Source organism: Chanodichthys erythropterus, chromosome 17 (genome assembly GCF_024489055.1).
Source record: "Chanodichthys erythropterus isolate Z2021 chromosome 17, ASM2448905v1, whole genome shotgun sequence".
NCBI lineage: Eukaryota > Metazoa > Chordata > Actinopteri > Cypriniformes > Xenocyprididae > Chanodichthys > Chanodichthys erythropterus.
The window spans coordinates 22,239,016-22,259,063 of NC_090237.1; the positions used below are offsets into that span (position 1 = coordinate 22,239,016).

Below are 20,048 nucleotides of genomic sequence, written 5' to 3' on the forward strand. Positions count from 1 at the left end.
GTGTTGTCAAACAAAACAGAGGCTGGCTAGACCCCCCCTCCCCCTCCGTGCTTCCTGAAACAGTCATGAACGCGCATTTAAAATCATTCATGTCGGTTATTGGCTGGAGCATGTTTATTATGTTTCGTGGTCCAGGCTGCACCAGTTTGTTTTTATTGCCGTTTTCGGAGCTTGTGGCGACTACAGAGACCGCGTTTTTTTACAGTGTGTTCAGGAGACAGGCAGCTAGCGGATAGTGAGGAGATGTTTGGTGTATGTGACAAAAAATGTTTTGGCCTAAAAATGCGTGACATCACTTAGAGCACCTTTAAGTGACAGATTGCAAAACCCTTCATCGTATCACAAAACAGAAACTACTAGACTATTATTTATTATTCAATGTGTAGATGTTTCATACTCATAATTAGCAAATTAACTGAGAAAAATAACTAATAGTAGTTCTACACTTGTACACATGAATATAAAATGTTACTGTAGGCTATTTTACATTTTTTACATATGTAAATAAAGAAATAAATATATAAACAAAATATAGACTAATGTAGGCGACAAGAAAACATTTGAAAAACAACTTTGTTTTTAATCATGAAAATAGTGGTTGATAAGATATTAAAGTTCACAGTAAAAGGCGTGATCATCTAATGGATCTCTACTGCCACCTTGAGTTAAATGTAGATATAATGTTAACAGAGACAGGAAACATATTTGTATTTACTACATCCTATTTGATCAGTTTGACTAAAAACTTCAATAACTTAATTTTTAAGAATTTTGACATTACAAAATGTGGCCACACAATTCAATTTTGGCCGCACATTAGCCACATATAAGTCAAAGCAAACTACATAGGTCCTACATCTTTATAAAGAGCCAGGGTGAATATACCTGGACAATTTAAGTAATAAATCACAATCAACAAAAAGAAGTTCAGCCTACTTTTGAAAGATGAAGCACTGCTGATTATAGCTTGTTAATGGAGAAACACTAAAAACACTATTTTGAATAAATATAAAAAAGGTTAGGATGTATTGTTGATGGATATATAAAGTATACTCATATATAATCTGTTGTTTATCTGTGGTTTATTATTTCAAACATGCAGTAAGAGCGATAAAAGTTCTATAGAAATAGGCAACTACTCTATAGGCCTACTATATAGCCTACATAACATGCAGCACGCATAATACAGAAGAAATAGTACAGGAAGTTTTATATTCATTCAAAATTTTATATTCATTCAAAATAGCAAAGTCACAGCGCTGTTCATGTTTAGTCAACTCTTCTTAAACATTCAGCAATGCTTTCTCTTGTCTTTCTTTTAAAAGCGATTAAATGGCACAGATCCCGGTTAGGCCTGCACTAAAGTCAGCTGCACATCTCCGCAAACTTCCAAAATATCAATGTCGTTCAGGTTTGTGTAGCGATGTTTGTAAGTGTGTACTTGTTTGCCATTGACAAACACGTTGTAATGGTGGGGATTACAAGAGATGGTGACCTGCAACACACATACAAAACTCATGAGTTAAATTAGTTTCAAGTCACAATGAAAGCTCTTAACAATAACAGCAATAATATAACAAGATACCCAAGGATGTAAGTTTGCCCACCTGAAACGGTTGTCCTCTTTGAAACGGCAAGCCTCCAGACCGTTCCTCTGATCCCCACCTCTCCATCTGATTGGTGTTGCGCACAACCACATTCTCATCGAAACGAGGATTGTAGTGAAATGCGATCCCATTTCTGTAGCGCAGGTTAAACATTATTCTGAAGCAGGAAGAAGCAGATCAGAGGACTTATAATATCTTACAATAATAATATTATTAAAATAACTGTCTGTATCATCAGATGTCTAACCTGTGAGCATTATGATTGACCACTCCGTGGATGACAATGTTTTTTCCAGGGAAAAGTCCACCATTGATGACAGATTTGTATGGGACAGTCTAAAGGTGAGTAATTAATGACAGAAATTTTTATTTTTGGGTGAACTAACCCTTTAATTTCCTGTAATACTTATTCAAATGTTACATTAAAATGACACTGGTTTTATTAAACAACATCTGGAAAAAGGTCTAGACAACTGATGCTAACCTAAAAAAGCTTTTTGTATGAATCTGTATGAAATAATGAATGAATAAATTAAAACAAAGTCTTTCTCCACCAGTGTTTTTTTTTTTTTTTAAGAAAAACCCTTTTTCACAACAACAACAACAAAAAAAAATTCACAGCCCCCAGAATATTTTATTTTATGAATATCTCAACATGCAATATATCAAAAGAAAGAACAGTGGCCTGTTGCACAAAACTGGTTTCAGTTTCAGTCGGTTTTCAGTTACTCTTTTTTTAGGCTTATGAAGGTGGATTGGTTTTTAGCAGGTTTCATACGCTACACGGCTAACCTGCTTGTTGTTAGAGATTGCAGACCAAAATTCGACCAATCAGCTGTGAGTAAAGTGACCTGTATCTGATGCAATAAAGCGACTCCCCCTGTATCTCTCGCTCCAAATTAAATAGTAATTTTATAGTGAAAACATTTTAGAGACAAAATGGCTCATCTTTTGCTTCTAATTATTTATTACAATTATATTATATGAATTATAATTATGTATTACTCATATAATATAGTTATATAATTATGTTAATTGACAATATTAAACTTAAATTAAATATTTTTTTTAATTTTTTTATTGTTTGTTGTTGTTTTTGAGGTGAAAGCCAAATGAGGTAAGAGCTGATCTTACATAAGTCGGTGCAGATGGGTATGCAGGAAACTGTGGGGAGATAAAAAGTGTTTTATTAGTATCACTTCCTTATACAGGACAAAAAATAAACCTCCCAAAAAAACGTGATCTCATATTTCATCGCTTGATCAAAACAGCACAGCACCTTAGTGAGCACTAACAAAACAGATCATCGGTATGACTTAAAATAAATAAAAAGTATTAATTGTAATTATTCATTATTATCAGAATCACAAATACAAGCACTGCAAACTCCAGCTAAACCTTAAAAATTATGTTTTAGAAATGTTAACATGGTCAATTAACAGAAAAATGAACTATTATGTTTAGATACAATCTCTTTCTGGAGCCAAAGTTTACAGATTAACCCTATCACATGCCACACCAAATTTGGAAAAACAAGTTTATTGTCTTTCTAGTGGTTTTTTCATTAGCAGTTTTCTGTTAACCTTTCATTTATATTCTGTAGCAGGTCTTTTAATTGTTGTAGAATCCAATAAAGCATTGTGTGGTTTTGTAGAGCATCAAATGAATCATAAAAGACACACAGATAAAACCCTCAAAAGCAAGAAAATTTGAACTCTGCTGACCACCATAAAGTTGTCACATGACATATTTCATGACCACTCACCGCACATACTGGAGGTGCAGCATACTGAGGCTGTAAATGAAAGGAACAAAAGTTTATGACAGTTTATTTCTTACTTTATAGTTTGATGTATAAATACGTGTTTAAACATTTTCCTCCCACCTGAAATCCTACTTGTGGTTGGACATAACCCTGGAAAGATATGAAAAGTGCATTCAACAGTCAATGCAAAGCTATGTTTGCATTTTATCTGAGCTTCTCTGTCTCACAGGTACAGGAAAGGATACAGTATAGGCTATAGTACTTACTGGAAAGGCTGGTTGTGGGGGTAAATAGGGCTGCAAAAAAAAAAAAAAAGGGTTATTTGCCATAATGTTCTGTTTTAGTTCAGTTTTCTCTCTGTGTACTCTGTTCCCATTTGCCTGTTCATATTAGTTCCCTTGTTTACTCATTTAGTTTGTTGCTATGGTTAATCAGTGATTATTAGATTCTGTTCACCTGTGTTCATCTAGTTCCTTTTGTTTGTTCCTTGAATTTAAAATTTTCCTTAGTTCATTTGTCCATTATTGTCGATGCATACGTGATTGCGTTTGAGTCATTATTCCAGTTAGCTACAGCAATCTTATTCTGGATTGATTAAAGATTATCTTGTTTTTCCTTTCCTTTGTCGTCAGCATTTCTCTCCAACACCAATGCGTTACAATTACAAAGTGACAACTACTGGCCTGGCATAAAACAGCATAAAACAGTGTTTTTACCTGGACACTGAGTGCGTCGGAAGGGCTGCTGCTTTTGTACATTTTTTGCTTGCTTTTTAATAATCATTTGAAACTTAGCGAAATGGCAGCACCAGAACTGTGTCATGGAAACTAGCATGTATAAACCTTAATTAAAGTGGTCATGAACTGCATTGTTTTATTGTTTTATAATGTTTCCTGGGATGCACTTATAATGTTAGTATGCTTTTTACATCGAAAATTGTCATAATTTAGAAATAAAGGGCATTTGTCCTACCCTGATTTTAGCCCTCTTATTTGAACGCTTAGTTTTAAGGGGCGTGTCTGCTCTGAGACTTAAGTGTAAACACCCACTGCTGTGATTGGCTAATATGTTTGCATTTGAAATAGCCAAGTATTACTCTCTCGAAAACTTTAGCACATTTTTACTATTACAGCTCTCAAGGTTAACTAATCGTGATAGCATTACACTTAAATCTATGGGATTATATTTAGATCGTGGCATGAAAGGTTGCTGTAACGAACATTGTAGCCAATCACAGACATGTTGTTGAGCGCATGAAAGAGCAACTCAATTTCTGCACACTAACGAATGCTTTCATCATAACTAACAGTGCAAACTGGATGTAACTAAGAGATTCGTTGAATAAAACGGGAGATTTGGCACAAGTCCTGAAATCAGTCACTGATAAATTCACGCTGTTTGATTGACAGCTCCAGCGATTGTAAAGGGAGCGTTATATATAATTTATATATAATTTTATCACCATTTATATAACAGATTATTTTCATCCTACTAAGAGAAACAATGTGAAGTTGCTTGTTTAGTCACTGTTTTGATTTACTGACACAAAATCCTATTTTAACCTTAAAATAAATTAAGTTGTTGGAATTTGAAAAATTAAAGCATTAGTTCACCCAAAATGAAAATTATATATTATATTATATAATATATATATATATATATATATATATATATATATATATATATATATATATATATATATATATATATATATATATATGAATATTATATAGAATATTATATAGAATATTCATAATTTACACACCCTATATGACCACCATGAATATGACTATCATCTTTCAACCAAACATAATCAGAGTTATAATAAAACATATTCTGGCTCTTCCAAGCTTTATAATGGGAGTGAATAAAAACTGAGATTTTGAAGCCCAAAAAGCACATTCATCCATCATAAAAGTAATCCATATGACTCCACGGGGTTGATAAAGGCCTTCTGAAGCGAAATGTTTTTGTAAGAAAAATATCCATATTTATAACTTTATAAACTAGAATCACTGGCTTTCGTACACGAGTCAATTCCGGCGGAAGAGTGAACTTTGACCTGATGCATGATGCATTGACGAATGTGGAAGTGCAGAGGATAAAGCAAAACAAAACATGAATTTAAAACAAAAATGTAATGAATTAGAAGTCAAAATGAGCTTGGAAGAGCCAGAATATTTTTTTAATATAACTCAGATTGTGTTTAACTGAAAGAAGAAAGTCAAATACACCTAGGTTGGCTTGAGGGTGAAATAACTTTTATTAAATAACTTTTATTTAATTTATAATTTAAGCTTGACTTCGTTATCACATTAGTTATTTTTCAGTTATCATTCTTGGTGTGAATGGAAAAGTCAAATAATGTTAAAAGATACAACTTTTAATTTTAATAATTTATTAGTAAAAATTGAAAATAACATTAACTAAAATTAATAAATGTTTTAGAAGTATTTTTCTTTGTTATTTCTTGATAAATAATGCAGTTAACTAATGTAAAAAAAGAACAAAAAGACAAAAAAAGACAAAGAACATCTGACTGTACATGAACCATTACATCAGATCAGGCATTAGAATTAACATGTTGTTGCATTACTGTCGAGTGTACTTTCATAAAAGTCTGTCTGCAAAGCCTGTGCCAAAATGCGATTGATTTACCAAAGAATCCACAGTGAAATGCACCAATCCTTTGAAAGGTAATGTTATTTTTAGTCCTGTTTCACTCTTCTCTCCTCCTCATCTCACTAATACGCTAGTGGGCATGGCTAATGTTGCAGCGATAAAGTAGGCGTTAATTTCTTCTGCAGAGGTGGCGTTTCACCTATCTATGTCATAATCCAGGATCATTCGCTGGGCCTGTTGTCAATAAAAGCTTTTATTGTCTAATAAGGAAGTTATCAGTTCTGAAACTTACAGAATATTCTCATAGAACGATGACCTCATATATGAAAGGCTCAAGGAAAAGTTGATTTCTCAATTCATGACCCCTTTAAAAGATTTAATAATCAATTAAAAAGGAACTTATATCTGTATGATATTACCCTGTAGCCACATTGGACCAGCGGTTTGAAAACGGATGGATGGATGATTCAAACACCATCTTCTGGCGAGACATGGGAATTCATTCGGCACACGACTCTCACAGTGTTTTATGGGTATTCTCTAGTCTAGCTCTTGAGCATACATTGTTTGTACACATTATTGCGGTGCATTGTGGGATTGAACGAGTGCACTCGATAACGTCCACTATGGTTTCGGACACCACTACAAATGGCTGTCCCCTCCAATTTAAGTGTATAGGGATTGATTTACACAGTCTTCCTCATTTCTTTGTCTTGTGTAGTGTTCTCGTTCCTAGTGTCTATTAAAGTTTTATTATCGTTCTTTCTGCATCACGCATCGTCTTTGGATTTCACCATACAAGCAACCCCTGACAAAACTGTTCTTTGATACTCAAATGTTTCTTGTTATTATCAGTTGAAAACAGCTGTGCTGATTTGATTACAAAGTTCAAAAGAACCGCTTTGGTTAAATATAAATCTTTTGTAACATTATAAATGTCTTTATTGTCACTTTTGATCAATTTAATGCATCCTTGATGAATAAAACTATTAATTTCTTTTAAAATAAATCTTACTAACCATTCCTAAACTATATCTATAGTTTATTTTTTCCATAAATGTGATGACCTACACTTGTGGTCACTCCATTGGAAGTCACAATGATGCCAGTTAAGAGTAAAGTTGCAAAAATGGCTCAGAAAAGGGAAGTTAGTTCAGGGGAAGTTCTGCAATGGTAGCATGTGATTTTTTTGTTTTTGTTCTCACCGCTGGACTCTGGAAAGCAACAGAATTCAGCTCCACCATCCCCTCCACTGCGATAGTGTCCACCCGAGTAAAGGGAATACGGTGTCTAAAGTCCGCGAAGTGTCTCCCATTAGTAGATATCTAGAGAGAACCATCATAAAAGTCATAAAGCAAATAGAGGTGAAACGCCTCTCTAATAATTAATAATTTATCATTCTGCTGATAAAAATGAAAGAAATATGACATGAGGACTAATGTCATTCAGAAGCACTTCAGAAACTGTAAATTTGAGAGTGAATGATAGAGTACCTTGTATTTGTCGTGGGCGACAAGGATCTGGAGGGTGAATGTTTGGCCTTGGGGGAAGGGAGCTTCATATTTGCGTTCCTCTGAGCCCCAGTTCCTGTTCTGGAAGGTGTTGTTCACTACATACCCAGTGCTCTCCCAGCGTGGGTTAAAGTGCAGAGCAACATCAGCACCGGAATGAGAACCACACTGAAGGTTCACATGAAATCTGCAGGACACCGAACAAAAACGAGGAATGAGAGACACTGGCGGGATAAGCGCTTTAACAAGGAAAGTGTGATCATAAATTGTTTGCAAAGACTTTATCGTATCATCTTATAGTTCTAAAATAGCTTCAAGGCAGATGTGTCAAACTCTGCTCCTGGAGGGTCACCGTCCTGCAGTCAATCAACTCCAAAACACCTGTCTGGAAGTTTCTAGTAATCATGAAGACCTTGATTAGCTGGTTCAGATGTGTTTAACTAGGGTTGGAGCTAAACTCTTGCCAGTTACCCACACTTGCGGTCTTGGTCACTTGACAGCTCATGAGCGCGGCGGGAAGTGCGTGCGCGAGACTGTCCCATGTCTTAAAAATGCCCAAGTGTAGTGCACTTAATGCACATTAAACCCACACTATCTTGAATACCGCTTCTAAGCATATCTCATCATGCATTATGTCCGGGAACTCTGTAAGTTAAATTAATTATATTACATATAATTTGGTAGATAAATATAAAATGTTGCACATTTTATTAATGCAAAGATGGGTAGGCTACGTGTATTTTGTACAACATTTGCAACTGCTTTTTATCACTCAAAGAAGCACCACAATTTTAAAATAGTGTCTTCTGTTAGTTACATAGTGACCACTGAACAGAGTGTATTTTAAAATGCAGAGTATTGAAAATAATAATTACAAAAAAAGCTGTAAATGCTTGCATTTTTTGCAAGACTATAAGTGTGTCCCATCGGGTAATCAAAAGTTCTACACACACTTGCGGTCTTCACGCCCACTTAAACACTCGGGCCAAATACAGGAAATATGTCATGTAAGTAGACAAGGGGTCAAGTGCAAAGACTGCAAGTGTGGGTATTTGGACAAGGTTATAGTTGCAGGACAGTGGGCCTCCAGGAACTGAATTTGACATCCCTTCAAGGAAATGACACCAGGGGCCAGATGCATAACCTTAGCCGTAAGGTTAAACTAGTTTGTCCAACTAACAGTTAGCTAAGAGGTAATCAGTTTTAGACTGATGTACCTTTTTATGCAACTGACTTTAAAAAGTTAGGACCAGTCTTGAAGAAAAAAATAAATCAATGACTACATTTTAAGTCTAATCTAAGCAGTTTATACAACCGGCCACTGTGCACTTTTGCAGTGTAAGTTAAACAAACAAATTTATATATATATATATATATATATATATATATATATATATATATATATATATATATATATATATATATATATATATATATATAAATTTGTCAGCATATTTCTTTGCTTGCATAACACATGGTTTCCACATGATCTTGTTAAATGTCTGTGGTTGTGTCACGATCCTGATTTTGTGTCTTGTGTTTTGTAAGGACTTTTATGTTGAAATTCAGTATTCTTCGTTCCCATTGTTTCTGTGTTCACTTCCTGTGTTTGGTTCCTGTTTTGCAGATGTGGGTCTGGCTGCAGACCATGGGCAAGTGGAGCTCCACTCTCGAACAGGAAATACGTCACCTCCACTTGTGTTTTACTAACGTTTACACCTACACCTACCCCAACCCTAAACCTACCCTTACAATATTGATGTGCGCATGCCCAGTGGCCACAGCTGCCTGCTCTCTGTGGATTACTCTTTTTTTATCTGTGTTTGTTTTTGTTATTAAAGGTTTGTGCTTGCATTTGGATTCTTGTTTGGCTTCGTCCCTGCTCACAAGTCACTGGTTGCCTCTAAAAGTACATTAAAATTAAAGGGGACCTATAATGCCCCTTTCACAAGATGTAATATAAGTCTCTGGTGTCCCCAGAATGTGTCAGTGAAGTTTCAGCTCAAAATACACAACAGATCATTTATTATCAAATTTGTCCCTATTTGGGTATGAGCAAAAACACACCATTTTTGTGTGTGTCCCTTTAAATGCAAATGAGCTGCTGCTCCAAGCTCCCTATACAGAAGAGGGTGGAGCTTTAACAGCTCACGCTTTGGTTGCTCAACAACAACAAAGCTGGAGAATCTCACTTAGACCACATCATTATATTACACTTTGACTTTATGAATACACATAAATGACAGCTTAATGATTTTTTTTTTTTTTTTTACATTTATTTAAAGACCGCATGTCCCCTTTTTTTGTCACTGGTGTTACCTTACTTCTCTGGCATTTTTAAACATTTTTATTAAATATTATTTCTCATTTTTTTCAGCACATGCAGTCAAAGTTACAGAATAATAATGATAATGCAAAAAATAAGGAGTTATTTTAATCAGGTTAGTTAAAAGTGTGATTGAATTATGTTAATTCAATTGCACAACCATGTATTTGCTTTAACAATGGAATATTTGAAAAACAGTTATAAAAAAAGTAATGATGCAATCCTTTAAATCTTAATTCTTGAGTGTAGCAGAATTCAATGGATGTAAAATTATTACCATGTCACATATGACACATTTTGTGACAGACAAAAAACAGTAACACCAGTGACAAAATGAATCACCAGTGACGTACACGCAAGACCAAAGATCCTTAATTTTCCAACTATAATTAAGTAGATTGGACTAAATTTTTACATTTGGTGTACCATAAAAGATTATCATTGACACTTAGTGGAAGCAGTCAGAAAAAGATCATAAACAACATTTTAAAACTGTCTGTAAAATACGCTGTCTGTAAAGTCGCTGCACTGAATTTAGCCATATACCCTTAAAGGTGCTAAAGAGGATGTTTTGTTTTATACATTTTTGCAATATTACTTGAAACTGTCTTTACTAACTGATAAAAGACTATTTATTAGGTGCACTGAAAGGAATAATATTAATATACATCATCTGTGCACGAGGTAAGGCCTTAAAAACATCAGCCAATCGTTTATGTGATCATCGCGTAAACGATTGGCCCTCTGGCTTGTCAATCACTGCCGTGATGTTCCTTGTGAGAGACAAGCAAGGCTGCGCGTTCCAGTAACTTTCCACACTCCACAGGCGCCGCATGCAATGTTTTTGTCAGGAGACAGGAATAACAACTGCAGATTATGAGTTACCTGCAGTGAGTCCGACATAATGAATCCAAAAAAAACGACACAGCGAATGTCGGTGGTAAACACTCGTTTTCCAATACTCGTGCACGATTTTTGGGAGGCGTTCCTTTGAAATTAGATGTGAAGGAGGGGGGTTGTTCTTACGCATGCGCTCATTTCAAAAACTCACTAACAGTCTTTGGATTCTCAGTCGACGAAAAAATCCTCTCTATCACCTTTAATTTAGCCATATCTGACCAAAGGAGGATTAACAATGAGAAAGAAAAGTTAGAATCATGTAATCTTAGTGCTATTTTATGCAAAAGAACTAAATGAATAGCTTTAAATAAAGTTTATCTATAAACGGGTAACACCAGTGAAATTTTTCATGAAAAATGCATTTTACAAAATGGCTGCTGCAAGGTGTCAACCCACATGTTGTTAATAATAATGATATATTCACTAAATCAAGTAATTTAATCCATTTGTATTGTAGTTTTTTATAATTCCCTAGCAATAAAGCAGGTCACACCAGTGACTTCAAGTAAAAGCTTCATATGAAATTATTGTGGAGATAGTGGACTTTCCATTGGCCTTTCTTTATGGATCTTCAGGAAATGGGAAGAAGGATGTCAAGTGATGTTATCAGTGTGATTTTTCTCTTTCAAAATAAGAGATTTTTGTTAAAGGTAACACCAGTGACACAACACCAGGGGACCACTACATTCATTATATATTTTATAATATTTATTTGGCATTTGTTTTTGTTTTTTTATGTCATTTACATTACATAGTTGATAGTTATCCATACATTATTGTAATTAAAATGGTAGAAAAACCTGTTTGTTATAAAGCACTTTCCCTCTGTACGTGACTGTGAGCACTTCTGTGGCGCTTGGCATAAAATGACGGCCTTTGTTGAGTGTTCTCAGGTGGAGGGTTTATGTAAATTTTACTCATTGTAGTCCCTACGAGCCGTTTGTTGATCCTTAAACAGAATTCTTTAAAAGAAAATATCTCCCTTTGCATTGAACTTTGAGCGTTGTAACTTTGCAGTTGTTGTTTATGTTCTAACAGCAACATTACACACTAGGCTAATTAAAGTTAAAAAAAAGTGAAATCATTATCAATCACCCCTTTAAATGACCATATGCTACTACTGCACTACAAAACACAAAAGTTTAATGTATGTAACGTTAATATCCATAATAATAAGCTCGTCCTTTAAAAACTACCATTTTTCCTCACCTGTTAGCCCCTGGTAAAACCCGTCCACTTACGATAATACTCTTCCCGTCCTGCAAGCCTCCTTGGATTGGACCACTGAATGGGACTCTCTGTATCGATGTAAATAGTAATTACACAGGTAAGTAGGCTACTCAAGTACCCTATCTGAGTATGCCCTGGTGAACTAATAGTATTAATTAGTGTAAGAATCAGTAAAAAAGAAACCGCAAAAGTACACGGACCCATGTGACAACATGCCCCGCTATTGCGTAACGTGTGTAGCTGTAAAGTCTAATAAACTGAACCGTTGTCCTGTGCAACAACGGTAAAAATGTTCAATTATGTATGTACCAGCCAAAATTTTGAAGCTTGTGTATATATCAATTGACTTTAAAAAAGAAAAAAGAAAAAAAGAAGAAGAAATAAACCCCAGCTTAAGACCTATAGCTAATAAAAAAGTGTGACAATTTGCCCCGGGCTCTTTTGTTGCATAACTTAAACAGCCAAAATGTTTTTTTTTTTTTTTTTTTGTGCATGCAAAATAACAGAGTAAATAGAAATAGTGTTATAACTCAAAAAGAGAAGGAAGTTAAAAGAGAGAAATGCAAATTTGATTATTTTCCATAACGAAACTATAACAACTGGTCACTTACCGGGTTATAAAATGGCTGTTGTTGATAAAAAGCCATCCTGTCAGTTTCCTGCAACTTTAAAGTGTCGTCCAGACCGATACAAAGCTTAAAGAAAAACGCACTATAGTAGCCTGGTGGTTTGTAAGAACCACCTACAGACGTCCGGTTTCCAAATACGTCAGGTTTCGCTTTCCATAAGCAGGAACTTCGGTCAGTAGCCTATTCGTGATTCAAGGACACTTTTTCTCATGATTAGTCTTCCTATATCTGATCAATGTAAACGTTCATTCACAAACCCAAAGTGTTTAGAATGAAGAGGAATATTTTACAACACTAACACGTTAGCTAAACAGGATACAGGAGAATTGTTTATGAATATCCCATCATTTCCATTTCCTAGTTCCATTTCCAGTAATGTTATTTGTTGCGCAACCTCAGTCCGCCAATCTACATCCCAGAAGCGTTCTCCCATGAGGCGGCTGATAAACAGATTAAAAATGTTTTTGTGTATTGTAAAAGTGCGCAATATAGGTATTGTACTTTAAGAATAGTGGTCACAGCCTTTAGCCTAAATATATCAATTTATATAACGTTTTAAGCACAAACTCATTCTTAGTAGGTAGTATAGTAGACAGCTGTTGGTGACCTTGATATTGTGTTCAGAAGACATCATAAGTCATTAATATTTTCTCATAATCTTCCCCTCATTAACACTCAAATGTAATAAAATGTATGGCACACCAAGATGTCAACTATGCCTTAACATAGTTATGTTTTGTAACAGTGCTGCTTGCCAAATTTGAATATTTTGAATATGCACGCTTGAATATTTTTTAACCCACAAAAATGCTGGGTTAAAAAAAACCAAGCTGGGTAAATATGGACAAACCCAGCAGGTTGGGTTAAAAGGCACCTATTATGCCCTCATGATGTAATATAAGTCTCTGGTCTGGTCAAGTTTCAGCCTAAAATACCCCACAAATTTGCCCCTATTTGGGGGTGAGCAAAAACATGCCTTTTACTATATTATTGTTGGCTAAAAAAATAAATCCAAAATTGGTTGAAAAAAAATGGCTGGGTGAAAACAACCCAATCCCTGGTTTTGTCCATATTTAACCCAGCAGTTTTTAGAACTGCCTAAATGAAATATAAGGGCTATGACAGATGGAAATCATGAACACCAGGCATAAGATCATTTTACTCCTACCACAATTTTTATAATAAACTTAACTTTAGTGGTGGTATTTTCAGGACATTTTTGTTGGAAACATTGTTTCCACTTAATAGCAGTTTTCAACCATTTTGTACATTTCTGGAATAACAACCAGGGCCACAAGATAATGCTGGTATGAGTACAAATGTTCAAAGCTAAAAAATTAGATGCTATCAATATGAGGGAATATGAAAAAAAATTGTTGCCAGACATAAGTCATGTGAATAGTCCTCAGGCAACATATATATATATATATATTTTTTTATTTCTGATAAAAATCCTGAAAGTACGTTAAAACTAATGCTACTAATGGTATGTTTGTTTTTGAACAGGGTAAATTTTATTGGGCAATACTAAATAAAACATGATAAACATCTTGCAGATTGTGTAAATTATATATATATACAATTGTGCTCAAAATTATTCACACCTTTCTTAAATATGATCAAAGAAGGCTGTGAAAATAAATCTGCATTGTTAGTCCTTTTTGATCTTTTATTTTAAAAATGTATCAAAATCTAACCTTTCATTGGAGTATAAGAATTTTAAATGAGGGGGAAATCTTAAAAATTTTCTATAAATGTTTTTCTCTAATACACATTGCTCACAATTAATCATACTTTTTTATTCAATACTTTTCCAAACTATTTTTCCAAAGATAACAGCTCTGAGTCTTCTTCTATAATGCCTGATGAGTTTGGAGAACACCTGACAAGAGATCAGAGACCATTCCTCCATACAGAATCTCTCCAGATCCTTAAGATTCTCAGCTCCATGTTGGTGCTTCTTCTCTTCAGTTCACTCCACTCATTTTAAATAGGGTTCAGGTCAGGGGACTGGGACAGTCATGGCAGAAGCTTCATTTTGTGCTCAGTGACACAATTTTGTGTTGATTTTGATGTTTTTTTTTGATCATTGTCCTGATAGAAGATCCAACCACGGCCCATTATTGGATTTCTAGCAGAAGTGGTCAGGTTTTGATTTTTATCTGTTGGTATTTGATAGAATCCATGATACCATTCGTCGCATCTGACCATCTGACTATATTCAACTGATTGTAAGCCAATCACATCGAAGCAACTCAATGCACTTAGGTATGTAGACATGGTCAAGATGATCTGCTGAAGTTCAAACTGAGCATCAGAATGTCATTTTTCCCTTGGAGGCCTCACGGAGCCATCAGATTTTTTAACTAAATATCTTAATTTGTGTTCTGAAGATCAATGAAGGTCTTACGGGTGTGGAACGGCATGAGGGTGAGTAATAAATGACAGAATTTTCATTTTTGGGTGAACTAACCCTTTAAGTGACTTTGAATGTAGCATAGTTGTTGGTACTAGATGGGCTGGTCTGAGTATTTCAGAAACTTCTGTTCAACTGGGACTTTCATGTACAACCATCTCCAGGGTTTACAGAGAATGGTCTGGAAAACAGAAAATATTCCGTGAGCAGCAGTTCTGTGGGTGAAAATGTCTTGATGATGTCAAAGGAGAATGGCCCGACTGGTTTGAGCTGATAGAAAGGCAACACTTAGCCACTTGTTACAACCGAGGTCAGCAGAAGAGCAATGCACAACATGTCGAACCTTGAAGCAGATCTGCTACAGCAGCAGCAGACCACACTGGGTGCCACTCCTGTCAACTGAGGCTCCTATTCACAGGGGCTCACCAAAATTGAACAACAGAAGATTGGAAAAAAGTTGCCTGGTCTGAAGAGTCTGGATTTCTGCTGCAACATTCAAGGGTCAGAATTTGGCATAAACAACATGAAAGCATGGATCCATCCTGCCTTGTATCAAAGGTTCAGGCTGCTGCTGGTGGTGTAATGGTGTGGGGGATACTTTCTTGGCACATTTTGGGCCTCTTAGTATCAAATGAGCATTGTTTAAACACCCCAACCTACCTAAATATTGTTAGGCTCAAATCATCTAAAACTGGTTTCTTGAACCAGATCTCAATCCAATAGAGCACCTCTGGCATGTGTTGGAACAGGAGATTCACATCATAGGTGTGCAGCTGACAAATCTGCAGCAACTTTATGATGCTTTCATGACAATATGGACCAAAATGGACTGTTTCCAGCACCTTGTTGAATCTATACCACAGAGAATTTAGGTAGTTCTGAAGACAAAAGGAGGTCCAACCCACTACTAGCAAGGTATACCTAATAAAATTTGTGTATATACACCGATCAGGTATAACATCCCTAATATTGCGTTGGTCCCCCTTTTGCTGTCAAAACAGCCCTGACCCATCGAGGCATGGACTCCACTAGACCCTAGACTAGGTAGGTGGTACGTGTCAAAGTAACATCCACATGGATGGCAGGACCCAAGGTTTCCCAGCAGAACATTGCCAGCTTGTTTTCTTCCCATAGTGCATCCTGGTGCTATGTGTTCCCCAGGTAAGAAATGCACACGCACCCGGCCATCCACGTGATGTAAAAGAATTTGTTATTCATCAGACCAGGCCTCCTTCTTCCATTGCTCTGTGGTCCAGTTCTGATGCTCACATGCACACTGTTGGCGCTTTCGGCGATGGACAGGAGTCAACATGGGCACCCTGACTGGTCTGCAGCTGTGCAGCCCCATACGCAACAAAGTGTGATGCACTGTGTATTCTGACACCTTTCTATCAGAACCAGCATTAACTTCTTGAGCAATTTGAGCTACACTAGCTCGTCTGTTGGATTGGACACGGGCCAGCCTTCGCTCCCCATGTGCATCAATGTGCCCTGTCACCATTTCACCAATATTCCTTCCTTGGACCACTTTTGATAGATGCTTACATAACGTATACAACTTATATAATGTCAATGTATTATGCAACAGTCTCAAATAAATGTTTCATTTGTTTATTATTTCTGCCAGGATAAAATTACATTGTGTTTACAGACACATGGCTATAAGCTTTACAAAAATATGAATTCATAATTCCGTAACATTAAAACCACAATCTCTTTTTAGAAATGTACATTTTATGTCCATGACACTTTGTATATAAAGAGCTGTACAACAGGAATAAAGTACCTTTTCAAAATATTTAGATGGAAACATATAAAATTTTGTACAAATAACATAAGAAATCTTAGCTGTACAATAAATAAAACAACAGACCTCTATTGTCTGTTGTTATGGGAACAGTCACTGCAGTCTTTAACAATCATCCTCTCATTGCTTATCAACACCACAAATAAATCACCCAAAACTCTGCATGCAAACGCTCACACACTCACATACAGTCACACAAACTCAAACGAGAGGTATTAGACATTAAAAGTTCCTGAACATCATCCTGCTGGGTCAAAATATCTTTCATACTTTATGATATTACAAATACCTAGTCAGGATCCTTATTTTTGAGGCTCTTAAACTGTCCTGGTAGGGCTCGGCTCAGTAGGTCAGATAAGCATCCGGTAAAATATTCATTTAAATCTTAATTTTGAGCAAAAATGTGGGAAATGGAAGTCACTTCTCTAAGAATACAGCAGAAGGTTTATAGACCGCAAAGCATAAGGTCTTGAGTACAGTGGAGATCACATTCCATTCATGTGACGGCAGACACAGAATTTGAAACATGGAAAAGTCTGCTAGCTCAATAAAAAAAAGGCAGGAAATCCTATCAGCATATTTTCCATTTACAAAGTTCAGCTGAAAAGCCGTTGTTCAGTATTAGAACAGTGAAAGGTTTAAAAGCCCTAAGAGACTAAAAGTACTGCTAAGGAAAAGCAACACAAAGGCGAACAGTGGCAAAATTTGTAAGACGCTCTGTATATGATAAGCATAGAAATCAATAAATCACACAGGAAATAAACGGAATAGAATCAGACATCTGAATCAGCTGCTTTCTTTGAACGCAGCAGCCAAGTTGATGTTACCGGCGGCTGTTGACAAATGGTCGTATTTGTACACATATGGACAGCGAGAGCGGAGACCCGGACTGCAGTGCTCGCGCAGACAGTGGTGATGCCATGCACTGAACATTCAGCCAATCAGAGAACAGAAGGAAGGAAAGTACAGAGGAGAAAATAAAGTGAATGGATGTTGGTGGTTGTGGAGACAGGAACAGCAGATGACAGAGATGCGATCACAGTTTGGCCCATTCCCAGAAGAGAGAGAGAGAGACCCACAAGAAAAAGGGCAGAAACAACATACAGAAACATTACTTTTTTTCCTCAGTAAAAAGGCTTTTCATTTGGTTTTTACTGATTAATAATAATAATAATAATAATATGATTACAATTATTGTCATTATTATTTTATTTATTGTAAAAATAATTATCTAATTGTGCCCATTTCACCACAGTCTAAACAATATATATATCTTTAAATATAACAGGTGCATTACTGACCACAGGCCAGATATTTGGACATATGAACATCTTCAAAATGTAACAGGTTAAATCAATGGGCACCTTCCCTCTGAACCAGACCAGTATCTGATTCTGAATTTCTATATGGTGAATAATAAATGATAAAATCACAAGCTTCACACATATTAGCAAACCAGACCCGTCATTCATATAACAGGCAAAAACTTAGGGAGCAGAAAAACACTCACAAACATACACTTGTTTTTTCATCACTTACTGTCACATATGCTCTCAAAAATGATTTCCCGCACCATATGATATCAGGTTTGACCAAATATAAGACACAGCACTCATTCGGTTGATTTCATGCACAGCATCCCTCTGACACTCGCTACACTAAAAATCCAATAGTGTAAAATTAAGAAGGCTCAGAATAAAAAAACAAAACAAAACAATACACAGGTCGGCTCCAAACGATCAGTTAGTTATCATGCTCGCTAAACTACACCCCCCAAAAAAGGGGGATTCGCAGCATGCCAGCAGTCCAGTCTAGGATACATACTCCTCAGACTTCCAGAAGTGTCCGGGGTGCGAGAGCCTGCGATTGAGCTTCGGCAGCTTCTCTAGTAAGTCTGACAGCTGAGTGAATGTAGGTCTGTCCTCAACTTTAAAGGACCAGCAGGCAGACAGGATCTCCTACAGTGAAAGTACAATGACCATATTATATTATGCAAGTTATATATACAGTACAGTCCAAAAGTTTGGAACCACTAAGATTTTTAATGTTTTTAAAAGAAGTTTCGTCTGCTCACCAAGGCTACATTTATTTGATTAAAAATACAGTAAAAACAGTAATATTGTGAAATATTATTACAATTTAAAATACCTGTTTTCTATTTGAATATATTTGACAAAGTAATTTATTCCTGTGATGCAAAGCTGAATTTTCAGCATCATTACTCCAGTCTTCAGTGTCACATGATCCTTCAGAAATCATTCTAATATGATGATTTGATGATCAATAAACATTTATGATTATTTTCAATGTTGAAAACAGTTGTGTTGTACTTTTTTTTTTTCAGGATTCCTTGATGAATAGAAAGTTCAAAAGAACAGCATTTATCTGAAATACAAAGCTTCTGTAGCATTATACACTACCGTTCAAAAGTTTGGGGTCAGTAAGAATTTTTATTTTTATTTTTTTTTAGAAGAAATTAAAGAAATTAATACTTTTATTCAGCAAGGATGCATTAAATCAATCAAAAGTGGCAGTAAAGACATTTATAATGTTACAAAAGATTAGATTTCAGATAAACTCTGTTCTTTTGAACTTTCTATTCATCAAATAATCCTGAAAAAAATATTGTACACAAATATTTTGTACAATTGTACACATTAAATGTTTATTGAGCAGCAGATCAGCATATTAGAATGATTTCTGAAGGATCATGTGACACTGAAGACTGGAGTAATGATGCTGAAAATTCAGCTTTGCCATCACAGGAATAAATTACTTTGTGAAATATATTCAAATAGAAAACAGTTATTTTAAACTGTAATAATATTTCACAATATTACTGTTTTTACTGTATTTTTAATTAAATAAATGTAGCCTTGGTGAGCAGACGAATCTTCTTTTAAAAACATTAAAAATCTTAGTGGTTCCAAACTTTTGGACTGTACTGTACATACGATATTGTTGAATTAAGTAGTTACTTTTGTTTTGTTTTTGCACACAAAAAGTATTCACGTTGCTTCATAAAATTAAGGTTGAACCACTGCAGTCTCATCAACTTTTTTAACAATGTCTTTAGTACCTTTCTAGACCTTGAAAGTGTTGATTATATTGCTGTCTGTGGACGAGTCACATACCTCTCGGATTTCATCAAAAATATCTTAATTTGAGTTCTGAAGATGAACGAAGGTCTTACGGGTTTGGAACGACATGAGGGTGAGTAATTAATGACAGAATT

At 35.5% G+C, this 20,048-nt stretch overlaps 2 protein-coding genes across 8 annotated transcripts in view; both read right to left on the reverse strand.

Moving 5' to 3' along the window:
• Positions 1 to 463: 463 nt before the first annotated feature.
• LOC137005387 (galectin-9-like) lies at positions 464 to 12,973 on the reverse strand. The gene is made up of 11 exons (XM_067366247.1): positions 12,573 to 12,973; positions 11,941 to 12,029; positions 7,488 to 7,692; positions 7,200 to 7,319; positions 3,639 to 3,668; positions 3,493 to 3,522; positions 3,373 to 3,402; positions 2,742 to 2,771; positions 1,855 to 1,943; positions 1,608 to 1,764; positions 464 to 1,495 (listed from the first exon to the last, which is right to left on the reverse strand). The coding sequence occupies exons 1-11, from the start codon at positions 12,606 to 12,608 to the stop codon at positions 1,349 to 1,351; spliced, it is 963 nt and encodes a 320-aa protein (XP_067222348.1). The 5' UTR covers positions 12,609 to 12,973; the 3' UTR covers positions 464 to 1,348.
• A 3,639-nt stretch (positions 12,974 to 16,612) lies between these two features.
• ksr1b (kinase suppressor of ras 1b) overlaps positions 16,613 to 20,048 on the reverse strand; it is a 51,802-nt gene continuing 48,366 nt past the window's right edge. For all 7 annotated transcript variants that reach the window (XM_067366329.1, XM_067366328.1, XM_067366326.1 and 4 more), the window contains 2 exons: positions 18,638 to 18,771; positions 16,613 to 17,738 (listed from right to left, as the gene is read on the reverse strand). In XM_067366329.1, the coding sequence (XP_067222430.1) occupies positions 17,600 to 17,738; positions 18,638 to 18,771 (273 nt within the window). In that variant the 3' untranslated portion in view covers positions 16,613 to 17,599. The remainder of the gene's footprint in view (positions 17,739 to 18,637; positions 18,772 to 20,048) is intronic.